The sequence below is a fragment of the Microcebus murinus genome, chromosome 24 (genome assembly GCF_040939455.1).
Source record: "Microcebus murinus isolate Inina chromosome 24, M.murinus_Inina_mat1.0, whole genome shotgun sequence".
NCBI classification, from domain to species: domain Eukaryota; kingdom Metazoa; phylum Chordata; class Mammalia; order Primates; family Cheirogaleidae; genus Microcebus; species Microcebus murinus.
The window spans coordinates 1,653,153-1,672,451 of record NC_134127.1 but is presented as its reverse complement, the minus strand read 5'-3'; the positions used below and the strand labels follow the sequence as shown (position 1 = coordinate 1,672,451).

The window sequence follows — 19,299 nt, the reverse complement described above, 5'->3', positions numbered from 1 at the left end:
ATCTTGGTCATCTCAGTTGCTGGCTGACTGAGCTTGGAGGGCACTGGCACAGAGACAACTATAAAACAGTAAGACCAAACATTGGTGATCGGGGAGTGGGCTCACCGGTACACTATAATATAGCAGAAGCCAGTATCTCTCAAATGTAAGTCAAAGAAAACATTCCCAAGTATTCACAAGAACAAAATTTTCAAGCAGATGAGAAAAAAATCAGTGTTATAATCTCTAGCCTTATTCTAGGAAAATGTCTTTTAATTGTCATGAAAAGGACATTTCATATTTACACTATATGCATTAAAATTATGTTTAAAAATCTAAAAGTCCCTAGAAGAGTTTGCAGCCCTCGGGTCACAAACTTCTAACCCTCCACGGAAGCAGGCACCAGCCCTCACCACCAGAGCCTGTCTCCTTCTCTCAATCTTTTTAATTCAGGGCATCGGAAATGACTGTGTTTCCTAATGACATGCATACTTAGCTCCTCACGGCCACACACATGACAAACGTCCAAATGTGGAAAACCAATGTTTCCTGAAGTCTGACCTTCACTCACTTTGCAGAGGTGTGCAGCCCGTGAGCAGGGCTTTGTTCTGTGTGTGAAGCAATTACATTTCTCCTTTTCAATTATTAAATGTGTTGCACATACGTAGATGGCCTACAGACACCGGGCGCCTCATTGCATAGCTCTCGCATTTATTGGAGAATAAGTCAAGTTGCATTTTCTTCCTGACCCAGCCATCCTGGGTCTCTGTGATTGGACAACACTCATCTGTGCTCCTGCAATGCCAAGCACACCCTTCTCATTCATAGGGATGTCACTTCTGCTTCTGTCTTAAATCCCCACCCACAACAAGTGCAATCATCTTGTCTTTTTTATCTAGGAATCCCCATAGAGGAGGAAAACAGGATCTATGACGGTGCATTTGCACAGTGTAGATGTTTAAAAAATATGTTGGGAGAATAAATTGCAGGCATACATCAGAGTTTCGTATCCCCAGGCTCTTAACTTAGAAGAAAATGCTCAGAAATAGCTGCAAGTCACCGTCTTTCAGGATCCTGTGCTATCTGGCCGGCCTAAGTATATAAGAACGGCAACCACCCAGAGTGTCCTTCTGTAGCCCACTGCTGGACGAACAGGCAGCAAGACCAGCAGTTTCCCAGAGTGAATGTTCGCAGAGTACAGGATAAGACCCTGTTGAGTCCTGGAGTCTGCAAGGTCGGGGATTACCTGGTACCCCACAGCCCCAGAGATCTAAGGAATAACCCTGCACATCACGACCCATCGTGGCTCTTCATTTTTTATTAAGCACATTCACATGTTAGCTTACAGGACTGCTTTTATGAGCAAACACATTTTTGTCTTTGAGGTGCTGATGCCGTGAACACTATTTTATATTCCTGCACTCAGAAAATATTCCACGAAAAATTCTGAATTCCATAGAGATTCCGTGACATCACTGACTTCAAAATTTTGTTTACTCCTCAACAGGATCAGAATATTAATTAATTAGTCCATAAATACCATCACCAGTATTGCTTATCTCGGGCACACCAAGGAATTCCAAAGACATTTAGGCTCCTAAAGTCCTATAGCCAAGGAGCACCATGCTTTTTCGTGCCTTCAGCACACTCGGCATTTGACTTTTGTAATTATATCTTTGAAACCTGGTCTTGCCTTCCCACTGCACGTAGTGTCAAGGAAAACTGACTTGATTAATTCTGTGCACACGGACACAATCAGATTGAAACACCATTTAAACCAGGAAAACCCCATTATCATACACAGCTCATTACTTTACAAATTTGGATAGGTGCAGGTCAAACCATGTCTCCAGATCATCGTAATTATACAGATTGAAAAGCTGACATGGGGCAGAGACAGCCAACATGGCAAGGGTGTGAGATGTCACTAGCAAAATAAAAAGGACACAGTATGACACTTTCCCTTCCATTTAAGAAAATAAAACTTTTTTTTCCCCTTAGATCAAAGGAGACCACTATGAGAACACCCGAAACAATAGAGGTTTCAATAAAGAATGTTGCAGCACTTTGCAAGGAAAATGCGGTGATGAAAATGCAGCTTAAAGGTGAAATTGGAATTAAAAAAAAAAAAAAAGACAGTATATTTTGGTTTTTTATTACAGGATATTTAAGAGACAGCTTGGCAGTAAATGTTTAAACATCTTTCTAATGGTTGGGAACACAGTTGTGCAAAGCTGAAAACTCACCTTGACTTATCGACACAGCTAGTTTTAAGTCACATTGCTCACGCCCCAGGAACTGCACCACACTGCAAAAAAAAGTGCTTTGCCTCACCAGATAAACAGAGACAGGTGGGCCGCTGTGACAGGGCCACCTTAGGCATCTTCTGTTGGGAGAGGCAAAAAGAAAGAGATAAAAGTAGCAGGCAAATTGGTGAAGAGGGAGAGAGAAAGATAGAAATGTGAAGAAGAAAAAGAAAGAAGGCCAGAAAAAATAATCTCCGCTAGGATGTTTATCCTGGATGTCAATTCATAAAAAACAAACAAACGACAACAACAAAAAACCTGGGATGTACGAAGCCCCCTCTACGTGGTGAGACACGTAAGGCAAGAAATGAATGTTGTAGCCCTTGTCCTCAATGTGATTACCATTTAGCTAGAGAGTAATGATTAAACTTTGAGAGAAAAATAGAAAGACAGAAACATATCATTAAGAACCAAATTACACAGCAATGATATGAGTCCTCCTGGTTTATATGTTTACTAAGTTGTCTTTTCTCTGAAATTTTAATGTACGACTTGGTTTCAAATGAAGTAAGTGGACAGATGCCACTGCGTCAAGATAAGATGATGTGATGCGATAAAAGATATCAATTCTCTCCAAATGAATTCTTAAACTGGATGAAATTCCTATCAAGATTTCAACTTGATTCGTTAATTTTTTCAAACATGTATGTGGCTAAAAAATTATACACTGCACAAATAGCCAAGTCAGCTCTACAACAGACAAGGAAAGAGATGTGACGCTGAGGCAGAGTAATAAAACGCAGCGTGGGCTGGCCCGGATGAGACAACAGAGCCACAGAGCAGACTAGAAGGGTCTGGTTTGGACTCACACACTCGTGGGAAACTAACATATGGCAAAGGTGACACCACAAATTACAGGGAAAGGAGGGACTGTATTAATAGATGGTTTGCTGCGCAGAAGGAAATCAGAGTGGGTCCCTACCTTACATAACGTACAAAGGTGGACTCCAAACAGAGTTAAAGACGTGAATGTGAAAAACAGAAGCGTCTAATCAATCAAAGATGGTACGATGGGAAGGATTTCTTAAACTGTAGGGCAAAAAGAATTTTATAAAATTTATCGCACGAAAATTAGCAAGCTCAAAAAAAAAAAAATAGCAAGCTTAAAATGAACAAAAGGTACCAAGAGCATGCATACTGGAAAGAGAACAGAATGGGAGAAGATATTTACAATGCCTAAACCAACAAGGAACATACAAGGGGTTAAAAAAAGAAAAATACAGGACCAACCAACAGAAAAATGTGATCCTCAGAGAAAGTGAGGCATTCAAAGTTAGGAAAATTCTACTCAAAATTTGAATCACCTTAGGAAAAAGCCTAAGGAAATGAATTAAATTCTGAAATCACAGAAAACAAGGAAAACCTGTCATTCTCAACATCTCCAAGTATCAGCGGAAATTCGGGCCAAGACACATGGCTTAGATCAACACTCGAGCCTGCCTACAACACTCATTAGCCTTTGGCAGTCCCCCTCCTGCTAGTATCTTTTTCGAAGAATGAACAACCCCAGATGGCTTTAGTGACCTGCAGGTCATGAACGCATATGTATGTTTTCCAGTTAACGCTGAGAATGCAAAGCGGGAAGAAAAATCGTCACTGTCAGTAACCAATCAGCACGCACGGGCCCAGATCTGAGAAGAACTGCGATTGCGTTCTGCTCTGTGAACTGTAGGGTGGGTGTGGCGCCGCCACTTCCAAGCCAGCCTGGCCCCCAGGATGTCCACGCTCCCCATCAGTCCCCCAGATGCCACCTGATGCTCAGGGGAATGTTAGGAGCAAAGGTGGTGAAGCCTCTGGCAGCTTGAGTCCTATGTCGTGTGGCAGTGACCTCCAGGGAGCTGTAATGCGAGCAACAAATGAGCTTTAATATCTGTAAGATGCTGAGCTTGTCTGTTGCCACAACTAGCCTGCCTTCCTTAACATGGGAAGTGGGGCATCCCCAACAAAACACCTACCTGCATGGCATCCGCCCAGCAGGTGGACGGTAACTGAGGAAGGGTGCAGAGAGTGCTGGGAGGTGACACAGCGCGGAACACTGGCGAAGCTCTTGCCTGCGCTACCAGGGCTCACTGCCTGCCCACGGCTTGGGTCCTCACAGTGAAAACATTAGGGACATTGCCGTCCTGAGCATCCGTTCTACTCGGAAATGCTTGCCAGCGTCAGACTTCCAGGCATGACTTGGAGATGAGACTAAGCGTCAGCAGAGCTTTAGAAGCACCCCCAAATGGAGAATTTGTAATGCATGAAAGGCAGCGGCAAATTCGCGGAAGGATTTCAGGGCTGGCGTCAGGGCACGCTAGCAGGAAGGAAGGCCAGTCTCCGGGCGATTGGAAAATGGGTGGAGTGTGTCTCCGGACTCGCCCACGTGCCAGGAGGGCCCCTGCTGAGGACACGCAGAATTCTGTGCCTTTCTCGCCCAGATCTCACCTGTCCTGCAGTTTCTCTCCCTGGCCAGGAAAGGCAAGGTGGGTTTTGTTTTTGTCTTTGTATTTTAAAGTTACTCAGCTCGTTTTTTGAGAGCAGTTTTAAGGCTTACAGATAAACTGAGCGGAAAGCATGGCGGGTTCCCATTGACCCCCTCACCGCGCAGTGCCTTCCTGGTCCTGACGTCTTGCAGCTGGGTGGCACGTTCGCTGCACCTGATGAACCCACACGGCCCGTCGTTACCACTCCAAGTTCATGGTCAACACCAGGGCTCACTGTCGGCGTCACACAGTCTGTGAGTTTCGACAAATGCCTAATGTGTATCCACCACTGCAGGATCAAACAGATTATTGCCACTGCCCTAAAAGTGCCTTATGCCCCAGCGTTCATCCCCCCCGCCCCCCAACCCCCAGCAGCCCCTGATCTCTCCCCATCTCCATAGTTTCGCCTTATCCAGAATGTCACAGGGTTACAGTCACACAGTATGCAGTTCTAGCTGGTTCTGTCCTGGGAGGTGCGAGAGTGCTGGGAGAAATGGAAGAGCATGAAGGGCACTGGGATGCTATTTGTTACCGTCCATCCGTTACTGGTATTTGGTCAAGTGTTTCACGAAAAAAAAAAAAAAAATGAGAATGTAACTGAACCCTCAGCAGATAGAAATGAAATGAAACGGGGACAATCCAGAAATCTGGGGCCTAGGAAGTAGAAGAGGCTGGTCGCCGATCGCTTCTTCGAACGGCGAGAGACGGCGTCTGCACGGACCTGGGGCGTGCTGGAGGCCCGGGGAGACACCTCAGTCGGGCACTGTGACTCGGGCCTTCTGCTGAAACCCTATCGCGGGGTGTGGCCTTTCCACCTGCTCTTTTATTATTTATTTATTTGTTTGTTTGTTTATTTTTAATTTTATCGTATTATGGGGGTACAAGTGTTTAGGTTACATATATTGCCCATGTCCCCCCCCCCCAGTAGGAGCTTCAAGTGTGTCCATCCCCCAAACGTTGCACATCTTACCCATTGTGGCTGTATACACCCATCCCCTCCTCCCCCCTCCCGCCCTCCCGACACCCGATAGATGTTACTCCTGTATGTCTACTTGGGTGTTGATCTGTTAATACCACTTTGCTGGTGAGTACATGTGGTGCTTATTTTTCCATTCTTGGGACACTTCACTTAGTAGAATGGGTTCCAGCTCTAGCCAGGAAAATACAAGAGTATATACGGAATATATCACCGTTGTTTCTTATGGATGAGTAGTACTCTGTGGTGTACATAGACCACATTTTATTAATCCACTCATGAATTGGTGGGCACTTGGGCTGTTTCCCCAGCTTTGCAATTGTGAATTGTGCTGCTATAAACATTCAAGCGCGGGTGTCTTTTTCATAAAGTGACTTTTGTTCTTTTGGGTAGATGCCCAGTAGTGGGATTGCTGGACCAAATGGTAGGTCCGCTTGTATCGCTTTGAGGCATCTCCGTATTGCTTTCCACAGAGGTTTCACGAGTCTGCAGTCCCACCAGCAGTGTAGGAGTGTCCCTCCCCGAATCCACGCCAGCATTTGTTGTTTGGGGACTTTCCCATAAAGGCCATTCTCACCGGAGTTAAGGGACCTCCACCTGCTTTTGTAAAGATAACCTCCAGGCATTCGCCGTTAAATGGAAAAAGAGAAAGAGCATAGAGGTGAGGAGGAGGTAAAATGAACGAACGGCCGTGAAAGTGTGTTCGGGAGAGAACTGGCTGGCTCCTGACACATGGAGCTTCCTGAAAAACAAAAGCAAGTCAGAAGACGTCTACATCACTAAGAGAACCGTGTCGTTACGACTAAAGAAGCTACGATGTTAATCAGGAAAGCTCTGGCTATTCTGCGGGCAGCACTGCCCCCGGGCGGGCCCTGGACCCGGTGCAGACGTGGCCAGGGGAGGAAGGGACGGGGAGGGGCTCTGGGGTCACAGCTACGGGTCACTGGGGCAAATGAACAAGAAGGTCCCCCTCGAGAATAAGACCAGATTCTCTCCAGAAATTTCTCGCACTCCCAGGAGACGGGGAGCTCACAGGCCCGCCCCGCATGCGGCGACCCTGCTGCGGACCAGCTGCTCCTCTTGCACCTCTCCCGCTCCTCTGGAGAAGTGCAGGAGGGGAGCGGTGGCCTTCTCTTTGCTCACAGGCTGCTGAACCGAGAGGACCCGCGTTCACACCTGACGGAGAGGCCGGCCCCCCCCTGTGGAGCGTGAAACCTGGGCAGGTCGCCGCGGCGGCTGGGCAGGGCGTGATGTCCCCTTCCTGGGAGGGAAGACATGCACGTTCCATGTGTCCACAGGAAGAACAAGATGGGCGGCTGGTGACCGGAAGGCTAGACCGTGGTCGCGATGATGCTGTGTGTTTGATAAACCTTTTCCTTTTCCTGCACGTTTAAACCACCTTTTCTACCTTCCCCTGCAGTTAGGTAGGACCACGTGACCGGGTTCTAGCCAGTGGAATGTGGCCTGACTCCCGAAGTCCCCTGAGGGATGTCACCTGCTCCCCGCAGAGCAGCACTCCTGCCGCACGGCTGGCCGTCCACGCCCGCCCTAATGCAGCCCCCTCGCGGCGGCCTGCCCACCAGCGATTCGTTCTGTGCCCCGGTGAACTGTTTTGACTCATAACAACTGATAAAACGTAAGACGGCCATGCTGGATTTGCAGGAATAAAACGAAAGAAAAATATAAAAGTAATTACAAGTTTTAAGAAAAGCTCAAGAGCCGTCGGTGAAAATGGCCAGGGGAACAGAGGTTAAAGATTATCAGTCAATGGGGGGTAGGCGGGAGTCCTCCCACATGAGGAAGGATAACGAGATCTGCTTTAGCCTCGGCGAGGGCACCAGTGATTGCATAACAGCATCTGGGAGAGATTAAGCACGTCATGATGTCAGGAGATTTGCAGAGACTGCAGCAGTGAGTCTCAACGGATAGGTGTCACCCCAGGAGCCCGGCCACACAGACAGCTCATCACCTTCACCCAGGCAGCACCTGTAGCAACGCAGAGCCGCGCTCTGCAGCAGGCGCTACGGGACTAGAAGGAAAACTCGGTGCGTGGCTCCTGCCCGCCCACAGGAAGCCACGGTCTTGGTGGTTGGGGGTGGGGGGGACCAGGATGCCTGACACTGGTTTTGCAAGGAGCACCTAACGGGACGTGTGGCGCAGGGGCGCAAGGGTTACCCGCGGGAAAGGGCAAGCCACAGCGCTGGCACACGGCCGGCCGGCTTGGTGTGGCCTGCCCAGAACGCTCTCCTCACCGTCCTTCCAGATCTGCCCGTGCATCTCCCTCCTTTGCCTTTAAAGGGTGCGGGGGTGGGGGGCGTGGGGGAGGTCCTCATTTAACCCATCATTGCCTTCTTGGAAACCGAGACTTGAAGTGTAACAGCGTACGCAGTAGGTCCTCAGGTAAGTTCATTCACTGTCATTTCATTATATTGATGAGAAAAAAAAAATGGTTTGTTATATGTCACCCTGCTTAGAGTTTTAGTCTCCAAGAGCCCGTTGATGATGTTAAGAGAGGACTCTCTCTCTCTCCCCTGCCCCCACTCCGTGTGTGCGTGTGCGTGTGCACCTGCGTGTGCATGTACACCTGTGTGTGCGTGTGCACCTGCGTGTGCGTGTGCGTGTGCACCTGCGTGTGCGTGTGCGTGTGCACACGTTGTCTTTCTGCCCTTGTAGTTTCGCTTCTCACGGTCTTTCCGGAACAACCTCTTAACCCCAGGCCAGAAAGCCACTCATTCACTCACTCACGCAAGTCCTTCCCTTTGCAGGAAATTATCCTTTGGCCCCTGGAAACTGCAAGGAACTACTCCAACGGCCTCCCTGCCTGGGAACCCGTTTCTAACCTCGCAACGCTGGGCCCTCCGCTTTGGAAGCCTCCCCTCCCCTCCAGTGTCTGTGTCTGCTTGTTCTGTTGGTTAAGACCATTCCCACAGCCAGCAGAGGCGATGGCTAATTGTATTTTCCGCCGAAACATTAGTGTGTTATTGATGCTTAGTGAGTAAGAAAAATAAGAATGCCCTTACATTTCCCATTTATTTTCACCTCATGACTTCATATGCAAAGAGAGATTTTTTTTAAAGTATAGCACGGAAAGATTTGGTCGATTACACATCTATTAGCTTTTTCTGTCCTCTTGTAGGAAGGCTCAGCCTTTCAAATGGGGCACACAGCTATTAGGCATTATTAACCCATCTGTTTTGTTTTTCTTTCCCACGTCAGAGGAGTGACGCAGCCTCGTAGCAAGAGTCATACCAAAAGCTGCTGTTTCCCCCAACAGAGCACCCCGACCACCACCAACTGACCCTCGTTTAGAAGTGCTCAATCGCGGTCTTTTACGCTCCCCAATGCTCGGGAGCCTCAGGAGGGTCCACATTCCCTTTTCCTTCACCCCTGACGTCACGCTCCCTGCCCGTGCTGCTGCTCCCGTGCCCACACGGAGCCCCCCGCGCAGCCGGCCGGTCTCCGCCACGCTGCCCGGACACCCCAAGACTTTGCTTGTTCCGGCAACCCCCCACGCTGGACCCATTCCGGAGGCCCGGATAAATCGCGACATTCCCGACAAGTCTTGCTTCACCACGACTGCTCTTCCCGATGGCTCGCTCCTCTGAGTTTGGAATACGCAGAGCTCTCAAAAGCTAACAGCACCTTGCAGCACACGCCAGGAAGCCAAATGGACAAAAGGACCAACGCTGTGTTAGTGCCAAATGGCATCAGCAGCTCCTTGGGAGCAGGCGGCAGAATTCTACGGGCCGTGTACTTGGTATGACACACGGTCCTGTCCGTGCCTTTTTCCCTCAGTGGAGTCTATGAGCTTCTCCAGGGCAGAGACCGCTGGGCGCAGGATCCCCTGTGAGAACTAGCCAATACTGCTGGACACACACAAATCACACAGTGGGTTCTGATGGGGCCCGTGGAGAGGCTGGGAATACTATCAGGTTGAACGGAAGGGTGAAATTACACTGAGACGATACAGGAACTAAGAGGGCGTTGAGAGTAAGTGTGACAGCACTTTCACGAACTGGATGGGGTCCCAGAGACTTCCCCCCCCCATCAGTCATCCCAGCAGACAGCGTGTGGAAGGAAGGCGTAGATGCGTAGAATCAGAGAACCAGTTTTCAAATGGAACTTAGAGACCACCCGATGCAAGCTACCGTCTTAGGGATGAGGCAGTGGCTCCAACAAAGTCTCCTAACCGAAGAGGGAGGACCAGAGATGGACACAAAGCACCCTCCGCCCTGACTGTCCCCCATGCAGCTCTGCAGCAAGAAGGCCCGGGCTTACCCAAAAGATCCAATGACCCTCTACAAAAAAAGACACCTGCACTCGGATGTTTATAGCAGCACAATTCATAATTGCAAGGCTGTGGAAACAGCCCAAGTGCCCATCAATCCAAGAATGGATTAATAAAATGTGGCGTATGTATACCATGGAGTACTATTCAGCTCTAAGAAACAACGGTGATATAGCACCTCTTATATTTTCCTGATTAGAGCTGGAACCCATACTATTAAGTGAAGTATCCCAAGAATGGAAAAACAAGCACCACATATACTCCCCAGCAAACTGGTATTAACTGAGCAGCACCTAAGTGGGCACATAGGTACTACAGTAATAGGGTATTGGGCAGGGGGGAGGGGGGCGGGTGTATACATACATAATGAGTGAGATGTGCACCATCTGGAGGACGGTCATGCTGGAAACTCAGACTTGTGGGGGGAGGGAGGGAAAGGGCATTTAATGAAACCGTAAAATCTGTACCCCCATAATATGCCGAAATAAAAAAAAAAAGGCCCAGGCTGTGCCTCGCCCCAGTGCCCCACCTCTGCCTGGAGCAGGAGGGAGACGTCACCCCAGTTCCCATGCACAGTTAATGGGAATGCATCCCAGTGCTGTTCTGACGGCATGCGATCCTGGTGACTGCAGACGTACTGCAGTCGCCCTACTTCCCCATCTCATCTACGCAGCACAGCCAGTCAACGCCACCGCGTTCCCCAGTCGGCCGCGCGGCGAGGCGGCGCGTGCGCGCCGTGTTAACGGGAAAACTGGAGATCAAATGATCAAACCCTTGATTGAGCAGCTAACATCTTTTTTTTTTTTTTCTTTTAAACATTTTTAGTTGTTTTCAGTGTTCCGGCATTACTTGTCTAGTTCAGGTTACAGCAAGGCAGTGCTGGCCAGGGTCTCCGGCTTGCTGGCGTGGCGCACCCTCCCCTCCGCAAATGCCACCGGGCCAGGGGCCACGGAAGACCAAGCGGATAAAACTCTGCTTCTGTCCTCAAGAACCCAGCAGTACGGTTCAAATCAACCCAGAGTCTAATAAAGACATGGCATGAGGGACTAACAAGAAGGCCATGGAATCCCAGAGCAGGAACAGATCCCCCCATTTCCTTAACTGGGGAAATCATATTCATAAAACCGCGTGTGTTTACAAAGCAGTATCTACAGAAATTAGAAAGTTCTTAATTTCAAAAGATGGACTTTTTCCCTCGTAGACAATTCTTTTATGTTCATCTTTGCTTCTCCTAACGCTGGGCTGCCTCTTGACTAAAAATAGACTATTTTTTAAAATCGATGTTATCATTTGTTCCATTAAATGCATTTTTCTTATGTTTATTTTCTTATTTCCAAATATTAAGGGGGTACAGATGTTTTTGATACATGGCTTGAGTCAGGGCTGTAAGTGTGCCCAGCACTCAGATAGTGTTCATTGTACCCATTAGGTGGGCTTTTGCCCGTCCCCTCTTCCCCCATCCCCCCGCCTTGATTTCCAAGGACTTCTACTTTCCTCTGTGTAATTGTGTGCCAATCAGTTAGTTCCCGTTTATCAGAGAGTACATGTGGTGTTTTTCCATTCTTAAGATACTTCACTTAGGATAACTAAGGAAATAATCAACAGAGCAAATAGACAACCTACAAAATGGGAGGAAAAACAATTGCAATCTACACTTCCAACAAAGGGCTAATAACTAGAAATCACAAAGAACTCAAACAAATCAGCAAGAAAAATATTAACAACCCCATCAAAAAGTTGCCAAAACCACACGAACAGAAGCTTTTCAAAAGAAGATAGACAAATGGCCAAACCTATTTTTAAAAAAGACTATTTTTTTAAATAGACACTGATTTTTAAGTTTTTCTCTGAAAAGCAAGTTTCATTTGCCTCCATCAAAACATTGCTGCAAAGGAGTTAATGATCACTAATAATATAACTTGCGTGTTTGGCACGCTCCCACAGCTTCCAAAGCCTTCTCACAAATACCACTGCAATAGATCTCGTTGGGCCACCAAAAACCCCTGAGCAGTAGTAGCAGGGCCAGCCTGTTGTCCCTCTGGGCGTGTACGCGTTGTCATTATGGTTTCCATGGTGCACAGAGGACTCTGGAGTCCAGAAGGGTTTGGTGAGTGACAGCGACAACTGGCATGTGTCAGACTCGTAAGACAGAAACAACACTGCTGGCTAAGCCCTCCAATCCAAAATTACTTGCAAGCTATTACACTTGAAAACTCACATTCCCGCGGGTGCCTGTTCTCTGGGAAGCAGAACGTGCCCTGGCGGCATCCGGCACTGCCGTGGGACTCCGATTCTCCTGTGTCCCACCCCGGCACCTCGCTCTGTCCTCGACCAGGGCCAAGCTCTCTCCTCTCACCGCCCCTTCCCGAGAGCCGACCAGAGAGTAGCCATTTGCACCTCCGCCCTAAAGCGCCAAAGCCGCTGAATTACGCCCTTCAGGAGTATCTGGGCTTTGGCCGGGCGCGGTGGCTCACGCCTGACATCCTAGCACTCTGGGAGGCCGAGGCGGGCGGATCGCTCCAGGTCAGGAGTTCAAAACCAGCCTGAGCAAGAGCGAGACCTCGTCTCTACTATAAATAGAAAGAAATTAATTGGCCAACTAATTATGTATAGAAAAAATTAGCCGGGCGTGGTGGCGCATGCCTGTAGTCCCAGCTACTCAGGAGGCTGAGGCAGGAGGATCGCTTGAGCCCAGGAGTTTGAGGTTGCTGTGAGCTAGGCTGACACCACAACACTCACTCTAGCCTGGGCAACAAAGCAAGACTCTGTCTCAAAAAAAAAAAAAAAAAAAAAAAGAGTATCTGGGCTTTAAAACTTGGTGATGACGGCGGGCGGGGGAGTCTCTATAGGGCATTGGCCATCAGGTGGGACACATCCAAGGGGATGACATGGACGTGGCTGCCGCTGTCACTCCGCCTGCCACCTTTCTCTACATGGCGGCCAGCCAAGGCCTTCTGAGCTGGCCTTCGGGTCTCAGACCGAAAGAGGAGCTGGCACTGGCGCCTCCCTCCCTGTACCCCTAAAAGGCACTTGCAGGACGAGCAACGACAGATACGATGGGAAGCCCACCGAGCCTCCAGGCGCTGAGGCATGACACGTTTTTCTTAAAAAAAAAAAAGAGGAATCCAGGAAACGGCCGGAGCCTGAGAACGCTGCTCCGACCCTCGCTCCCAAATCCGCCCCCGACACGCGCACACAGGCACACGTGTGCCCGCCCGGCCTCGGACGGCACAGGCGGGTCGGGAGGGAGGGGCCCGGGGCCCGCGGCTCGCCCCTGCGCGCGCGGGCAGCGAGCGGGGCAGCAGGGCTCACCTCGTAGTGCGCCACGCGCTGGGACTCAGAGATCAGCTGTGCGCTGCACACCTTGCAGTAGCTGTCTGTGAAGAGCTCCTGGTCGAGGTCGGAGGACTTCATCGGGCTACAGGAGAGAAGAGAAGAAAGTGAGTCCCCCGCTCCCATGTCTCCACCGCGGGGCAGCGACCCTGCGCGGAAGGTCGGGGTCACGGCGGCAGGTCTGACGTGGGCGACCCGGGCTGGGGCTCGCTGGCCCCTCGGTGTTACTCTGCGGACTAACCGTGGTGAGTGCGTAGCTTGTCGCTTTCTCGTAAATGCCCCGTAGGGTTGCTGTGCCCTAAAACATAGGAATCCAGATTTAGTTTGTTTGTTTGTTTATTTGTTTGTTTGTTTGTTTGTTTAAACAGATCAGACGTATTCCTAATGCCCCGTCAAGAATTTATGTGAGGGCCGGGCGCGGTGGCTCACGCCTGTCATCCTAGCACTCTGGGAGGCCCAGGCGGGCAGACTGCTCCAGGTCAGGAGTTCGAAACCAGCCTGAGCAAGAGCGAGACCCCGTCTCTACTATAAATAGAAAGAAATTAATTGGCCAGCTAATATGTATAGAAAAAATTAGCCGGGCATGGTGGCGCACGCCTGTAGTCCCAGCTACTGGGGAGGCTGAGGCAGGAGGATCGCTTGAGCCCAGGAGTTTGAGGTTGCTGTGAGCTAGGCTGACGCCACGGCACTCACTCTAGCCCGGGCAACAAAGCGAGAGACTGTCTCAAAAAAAAAAAAAAAAAAAAAAAAAAAGAATTTATGTGAGAAGATAGTTTCACATGTGGTATCTATTATAATGTAGTAAGCACCCAACAATAGAAAATAGGCAAAATGAACTTTGGACTCACTATCACACTAGAATACTACATGGCTCCCAAATCCAAATCGAATCCTTCTCTGCGATAATGCTTATTGAAATGGGTAAAGGTTTATCAGTAACAAAAGAGGGTTATCAATAAGTATGTATAGCATTATACTAAATTTGTTTTTTGGGTTTTTTTTTGAGACAGAGTCTCGCTTTGTTGCCCAGGCTAGAGTGAGTGCTGTGGCGTCAGCCTAGCTCACAGCAACCTCAGACTCCTGGGCTCAAGCAATCCTCCTGCCTCAGCCTCCCGAGTAGCTGGGACTACAGGCATGTGCCACCATGCCCGGCTAATTTTTTCTATATATATATTAGTTGGCCGATTCATTTCTTTGTATTTATAGCCCTCATGTGACCGCTCAGACTGTCCAGTCACACTGCTGCTATTGGCATGGCCTCAGACACTGCACGGCTTGCACGATTCCAACTTCCACCTGCTAGATCCGCCCCGGTCTAACACTACCACGTGACGCTGGGTGCCTCACTCAACCTTCTACCCCAGCTCCCCTGCCTTAGGAAAATTGAAATAATGTTTGCCATGCCTCTTCAGGGAAATATAGTGAAGATCAAAGGGAGAAATATATGAAAAGGTGCTATATAAACCACAAAACTTGAAAGAGATCATTATCATATTTTTAATACCATCCTGACGTTGCCAAAATGCTGGCCAAGTCTCTAAGTTACACAGAAAGCGAAGAAGTGTGGTCCACGTTAAGTGACTTTCGAAGCCATCTAAGCAGCTGGGCCACATCAGCGAAGTACCTGCCTGTAATAAAAGGCTTCCTGCCTCGGTGGCAGCAAACTCACGTTCTGTCCTGGGTCCTGGCTCCGGCCCACTCGGCCACTTGCAATCAGCAATTCAAAAGGATTCAGTTTCTGCTTCTAAAAGACAATAATATCTCCGGTCTTTCAATACTCCCAGCAGCCAATAGTTATGCCAGATAGCAGATAGCCTCAAAGTTGATGTGGACCTGTTATTTCCAGAAGGTTCACCCCGGCAAGATGGCCTGGTTGGCCGGTGGCCCAGCACCTGCTGCGTGCCCAGCGGCTCACGACCTCCCCCACAAGGCTACGTCCCAGGGCGGCTGGAAGCTCTGGTTGTCAGGTTCTACTAAGAGGTTGAATCAAAATCTGTCCCATTGTAGCTTTCATTCATTCATTCTTTCATTCATTCTGTCATTCATCCATTCATTCGCACAACATAGAACGATACTATTTCCCCTTTCTCGTGAGGTATTTTCCCCTAAGCGCTTGAGGATAACTCTCTTCAATTTACTCCCAAGCCCTGCCCTGCCTTGCCGTCTTGGTCTGCGTCATTGCATTGTGGTCTGTCTTCAAAGGCAGTGCCAAGAGCACCTGGCGCACTCCGGAGGTGGCCTAACGGAGGCAGGGGACCACAGACCCCAGTGGCGATCCGGGGTGTCGGCTATCATTTGTGACGGTCTCTCTGTGCACACCCTAGAAGGTGAATGGAGAGCAGGTGTTCTGATGATGAGGAAATGTAGCCCAGCATTTTGAAATGTCAAATGGGAAAAGAAAGCTTACTAATGTATATCCTATAAGCCAAGCTCCTCTAAGTGGTTGTGTTTAAATATTATCATGTTCCCTGCTATTCCTAATAAAGAAGCACACGAAAATAGATCCATGGGTGACCTGGTTAATAGGAATCTCCAAACTTGCTGCACACTCCCCCCTCATTATACAACCAACTGCAGGAATCAGACACGGTGAAAGGATATTCAAGGTACGTGTCGGACCGAGCAGCGCCCGTAGGAGTCTGAGTCTCGGGAAAGCAGCTGTGAGGCAGAAATAGCTTTAAAGGCAGAATATAAAATGTGTATACTAAAAAAAAAAAAAGAAGAAGAAGAAGAAGGATAAGAATTCAAAGGAAGAGAAAATATCATGGCTTTTTCCACTGTTTTATGTAAGAATATTGATTTGAACAAGTCCACATGCAATAGGAAAACGCAGTAAAACCTACGCCTCTGACACCTGCGACACCTGCATGGAATCCCTGAGCAAGGTGGATGGCAGGGGGGGGGGGGGGGCGTTAGTGCACAGCGCCAGCGGGTCTGCGAGCGAGGGCTTTGCTCCAGGAAGAGAGAACCGTCTCCGTGTGGGGCACTTCAGACAGCCAGAGGGTCCGATTTATGACCTGAAGACTGGAATTCCCAAGAAGAAAGGCTGCCACTGGTTCCCCTCTTCTGGTTAGTTTAGAATAGGAGTTCAGCGTCACTGGACCTCAGAAACTCAGGACGGCCGGTAAGAAAAATTCACTATTGCACGGTCATGGAAACAACCCAAGTGCCCGTCAATTCAGTGAGTGGATAATTAAAATGTGGTGTATGCTCACAATGGAATATAACTGAATTCTAAGAAACGACAGTGAGCTAGCACCGCTTATGCTATCCTGGATTAAGCTCAAGCCCGTTATCCAAAGTGAGGCGACACAAGACACAGAAAATGGGCCCCCCATCTACTCGCCATCAAACTGGTACTGACTGATTAAAACTATGGTGCTCAAATGGTGGTGGTGTTCACCAGGGATTCGGCGGGGGGTGGGGGGAGACCCAATCTTAGGGATGTGGGGAGCATTTTGGAGGGGAAGGGCATAACTCTAAACCCTTCTTAGGGAGAGGCAAAGATATACAATGTAACCGAAATGTAGAAAGAAAGAAAAAGAGAGAGAGAGAGGGAGGGAGGGAGGGAGGGAGGGAGGGAGGGAGGGAGGGAGGAAGGAAGGAAGGAAGGAAGGAAGGAAGGAAGGAAGGAAGGAAGGAAGGAAGGAAGGAAGGAAGGAAGGAAGGAAGGAAGGAAGGAAGGAAGGAAGGAAGGAAGGAAGGAAACCCGGTCTGCCTTCTCCCTAGCCTTGTCCATGGTGCTGACGAGCCCACACCTCTCCCGGCTGCTGGAATAGAGACGGAATCACTGATCACTTACTGGTCAGTCCATGCTGTCCCGTCAGAGCCAGTGTGTGGTGACATGCTTATTGTGCTATGCCATGAGGCCCTGGACATTCTGAGGAGGGAGACAAGAGTCGGAGAAGGAAGGAATTTAATTTCCTGGATCCGAAATGGATCTGAAAGAGCTTCCCCTGTGTTCCCCAGCCTTTGGCACATTCCAAAGCAACCACTAAGAATCTGAATAACCTTCAGTATTTATTGCCTGCTGTGTGGAGTGAAGAGGCCAGCGTAAGAGCAGGAAGTCTGGTCCGATTCTCACGCACGGTCCCAGGGGCCCATATTGCCATAGGTCTATTTATGTCAGCAACAGCGACAGCATGAGACTCAGAGATGCGGCAACACACACTAAATAAAGCAAGCATCGAGGAGCAGAGCTTTTATTCATTCTATAGTGGTTCTGAGTTCCTACTATGTCCGAGGAACAGGGATACCAGAAGGCATGACCCCTGTCTCCCAGATATTTGTGAGCTATTGCGTGAGACAGACACACACACACCAATACCTAAGGCACAGGAGGCAAGTGTCGTCTGGCTGGTGAAAAGTGCTATGGGATGTGAGCAGACAGGGGGATTATCAAGGGACTCTTCAAGGAGGTGCTGTTAGAGTTGAAAATTTGAGGGCGGATAGGATTCGAGTGGAGGGAAATGGGTTCCAACACAGAAGCTAATTCCTTCCCTTGGCACAGAGCAAGATCGTACTACCAGTGGGCATGAGAAGATACACGGGAGCGGCAGTGGTGGGGCTAATTTGGGATACTGTAACATAAGGGGAAGAAAGGCAGAAAATGCAGGGAGGAGAAGAAGCCCAAGACCTGCATGGAAGAAGAGGAGGGAGGGGGAGAACGGCCAGGCCCTGAGACGTTTCTCGGGATGTGAGGAATGCCTTTTCCAGGGTCCTCAGACGCCGGGATGAGACCTCCCCCCTCGCTCCCTCCTGCTCCCCGAGAGCAGGCTGCAGGACACGGGCCACAGCCCAGAGACACCTGGGGCTCGTGGGAAAGAGCCCCGGTCTTCATCCCACTCCGTTTCGACTCCAGGATCCCTGCGCCCACGCAGGGCACTTTGGAGGTGAGACTAGGTTCCCCGGCAACTTCCGCACCCCCGCCGAGCCCCGCTTCCCTCACTGGCGAAACGGAGTTTGGGGGGCCCCTCAAGCTCCTGGGATGCTGTGGGGAGCAGAGACAGCGCAGACAGAGCATCCGACAGACCAACAGACACGTGGTTTCGTGATGTCGCGCAGACCAAGGAATTTGGCAGTCCGGGTCCCTCGCCACACAGCAGCCGGATGCAGGTGCGAGCTCTGCTCTGCAGCCCGAGTGTTGCTTAAAACGGAGAGAGAGAGAGAGAGAGAGAGAGAGAGAGAGAGAGAGCGAGAGAGAGAGCGAGAGAGAGAGCGAGAGAGAGAGAGAGAGCGAGAGAGAGAGAGAGAGCGAGAGAGAGAGAGAGCGAGAGAGAGAGAGAGCGAGAGAGAGAGAGAGCGAGAGAGAGAGAGCGAGCGAGAGAGCGAGAGAGAGAGCGAGAGAGAGAGAGAGCGAGAGAGAGAGAGCGAGAGAGCGAGAGAGAGAGCGAGAGAGAGAGAGCGAGAGAGAGCGAGAGAGAGAGCTAGAGAGAGAGAGAGAGAGAGAGAGAGAGCGAGAGAGAGAGCGAGAGAGAGAGCCAGAGAGAGCGAGAGAGAGAGAGCGAGCGAGAGAGAGAGAGCCAGAGAGAGCGAGAGAGAGAGCGAGAGAGAGAGAGAGCGAGCGAGAGAGAGAGCCAGAGAGAGCGAGAGAGAGAGCGAGAGAGAGAGAGCGAGAGAGAGAGCGAGAGAGAGCGAGCGAGAGAGAGAGAGCCAGAGAGAGCGAGAGAGAGAGAGCGAGAGAGAGAGAGCGAGAGAGAGAGCGAGAGAGAGAGCGAGAGAGCGAGAGAGAGAGCGAGCGAGAGAGAGAGCGAGCGAGAGAGAGAGAGCGAGAGAGAGAGCGAGAGAGAGCGAGAGAGAGAGCGAGAGAGCGAGAGAGAGAGAGAGCGAGAGAGAGAGAGCGAGCAAGAGAGAGAGAGCGAGAGAGAGAGCGAGAGAGAGCGAGAGAGAGCGAGAGAGAGCGAGAGAGAGAGAGAGCGAGAGAGAGAGAGAGAGAGAGAGAGAGAGAGCGAG

General features: G+C 49.8%; 1 protein-coding gene across 1 annotated transcript in view; it reads right to left on the bottom strand.

Annotated features, from left to right (window-relative positions):
* ZMAT4 (zinc finger matrin-type 4) overlaps nt 1–19,299 on the bottom strand; it is a 315,873-nt gene that overhangs the window by 236,638 nt on the left and 59,936 nt on the right. Inside the window, exon 2 of the mRNA XM_075997234.1 lies at nt 13,327–13,432. Within this exon, the coding sequence (XP_075853349.1) occupies nt 13,327–13,428 (102 nt within the window). The 5' untranslated portion in view covers nt 13,429–13,432. The remainder of the gene's footprint in view (nt 1–13,326; nt 13,433–19,299) is intronic.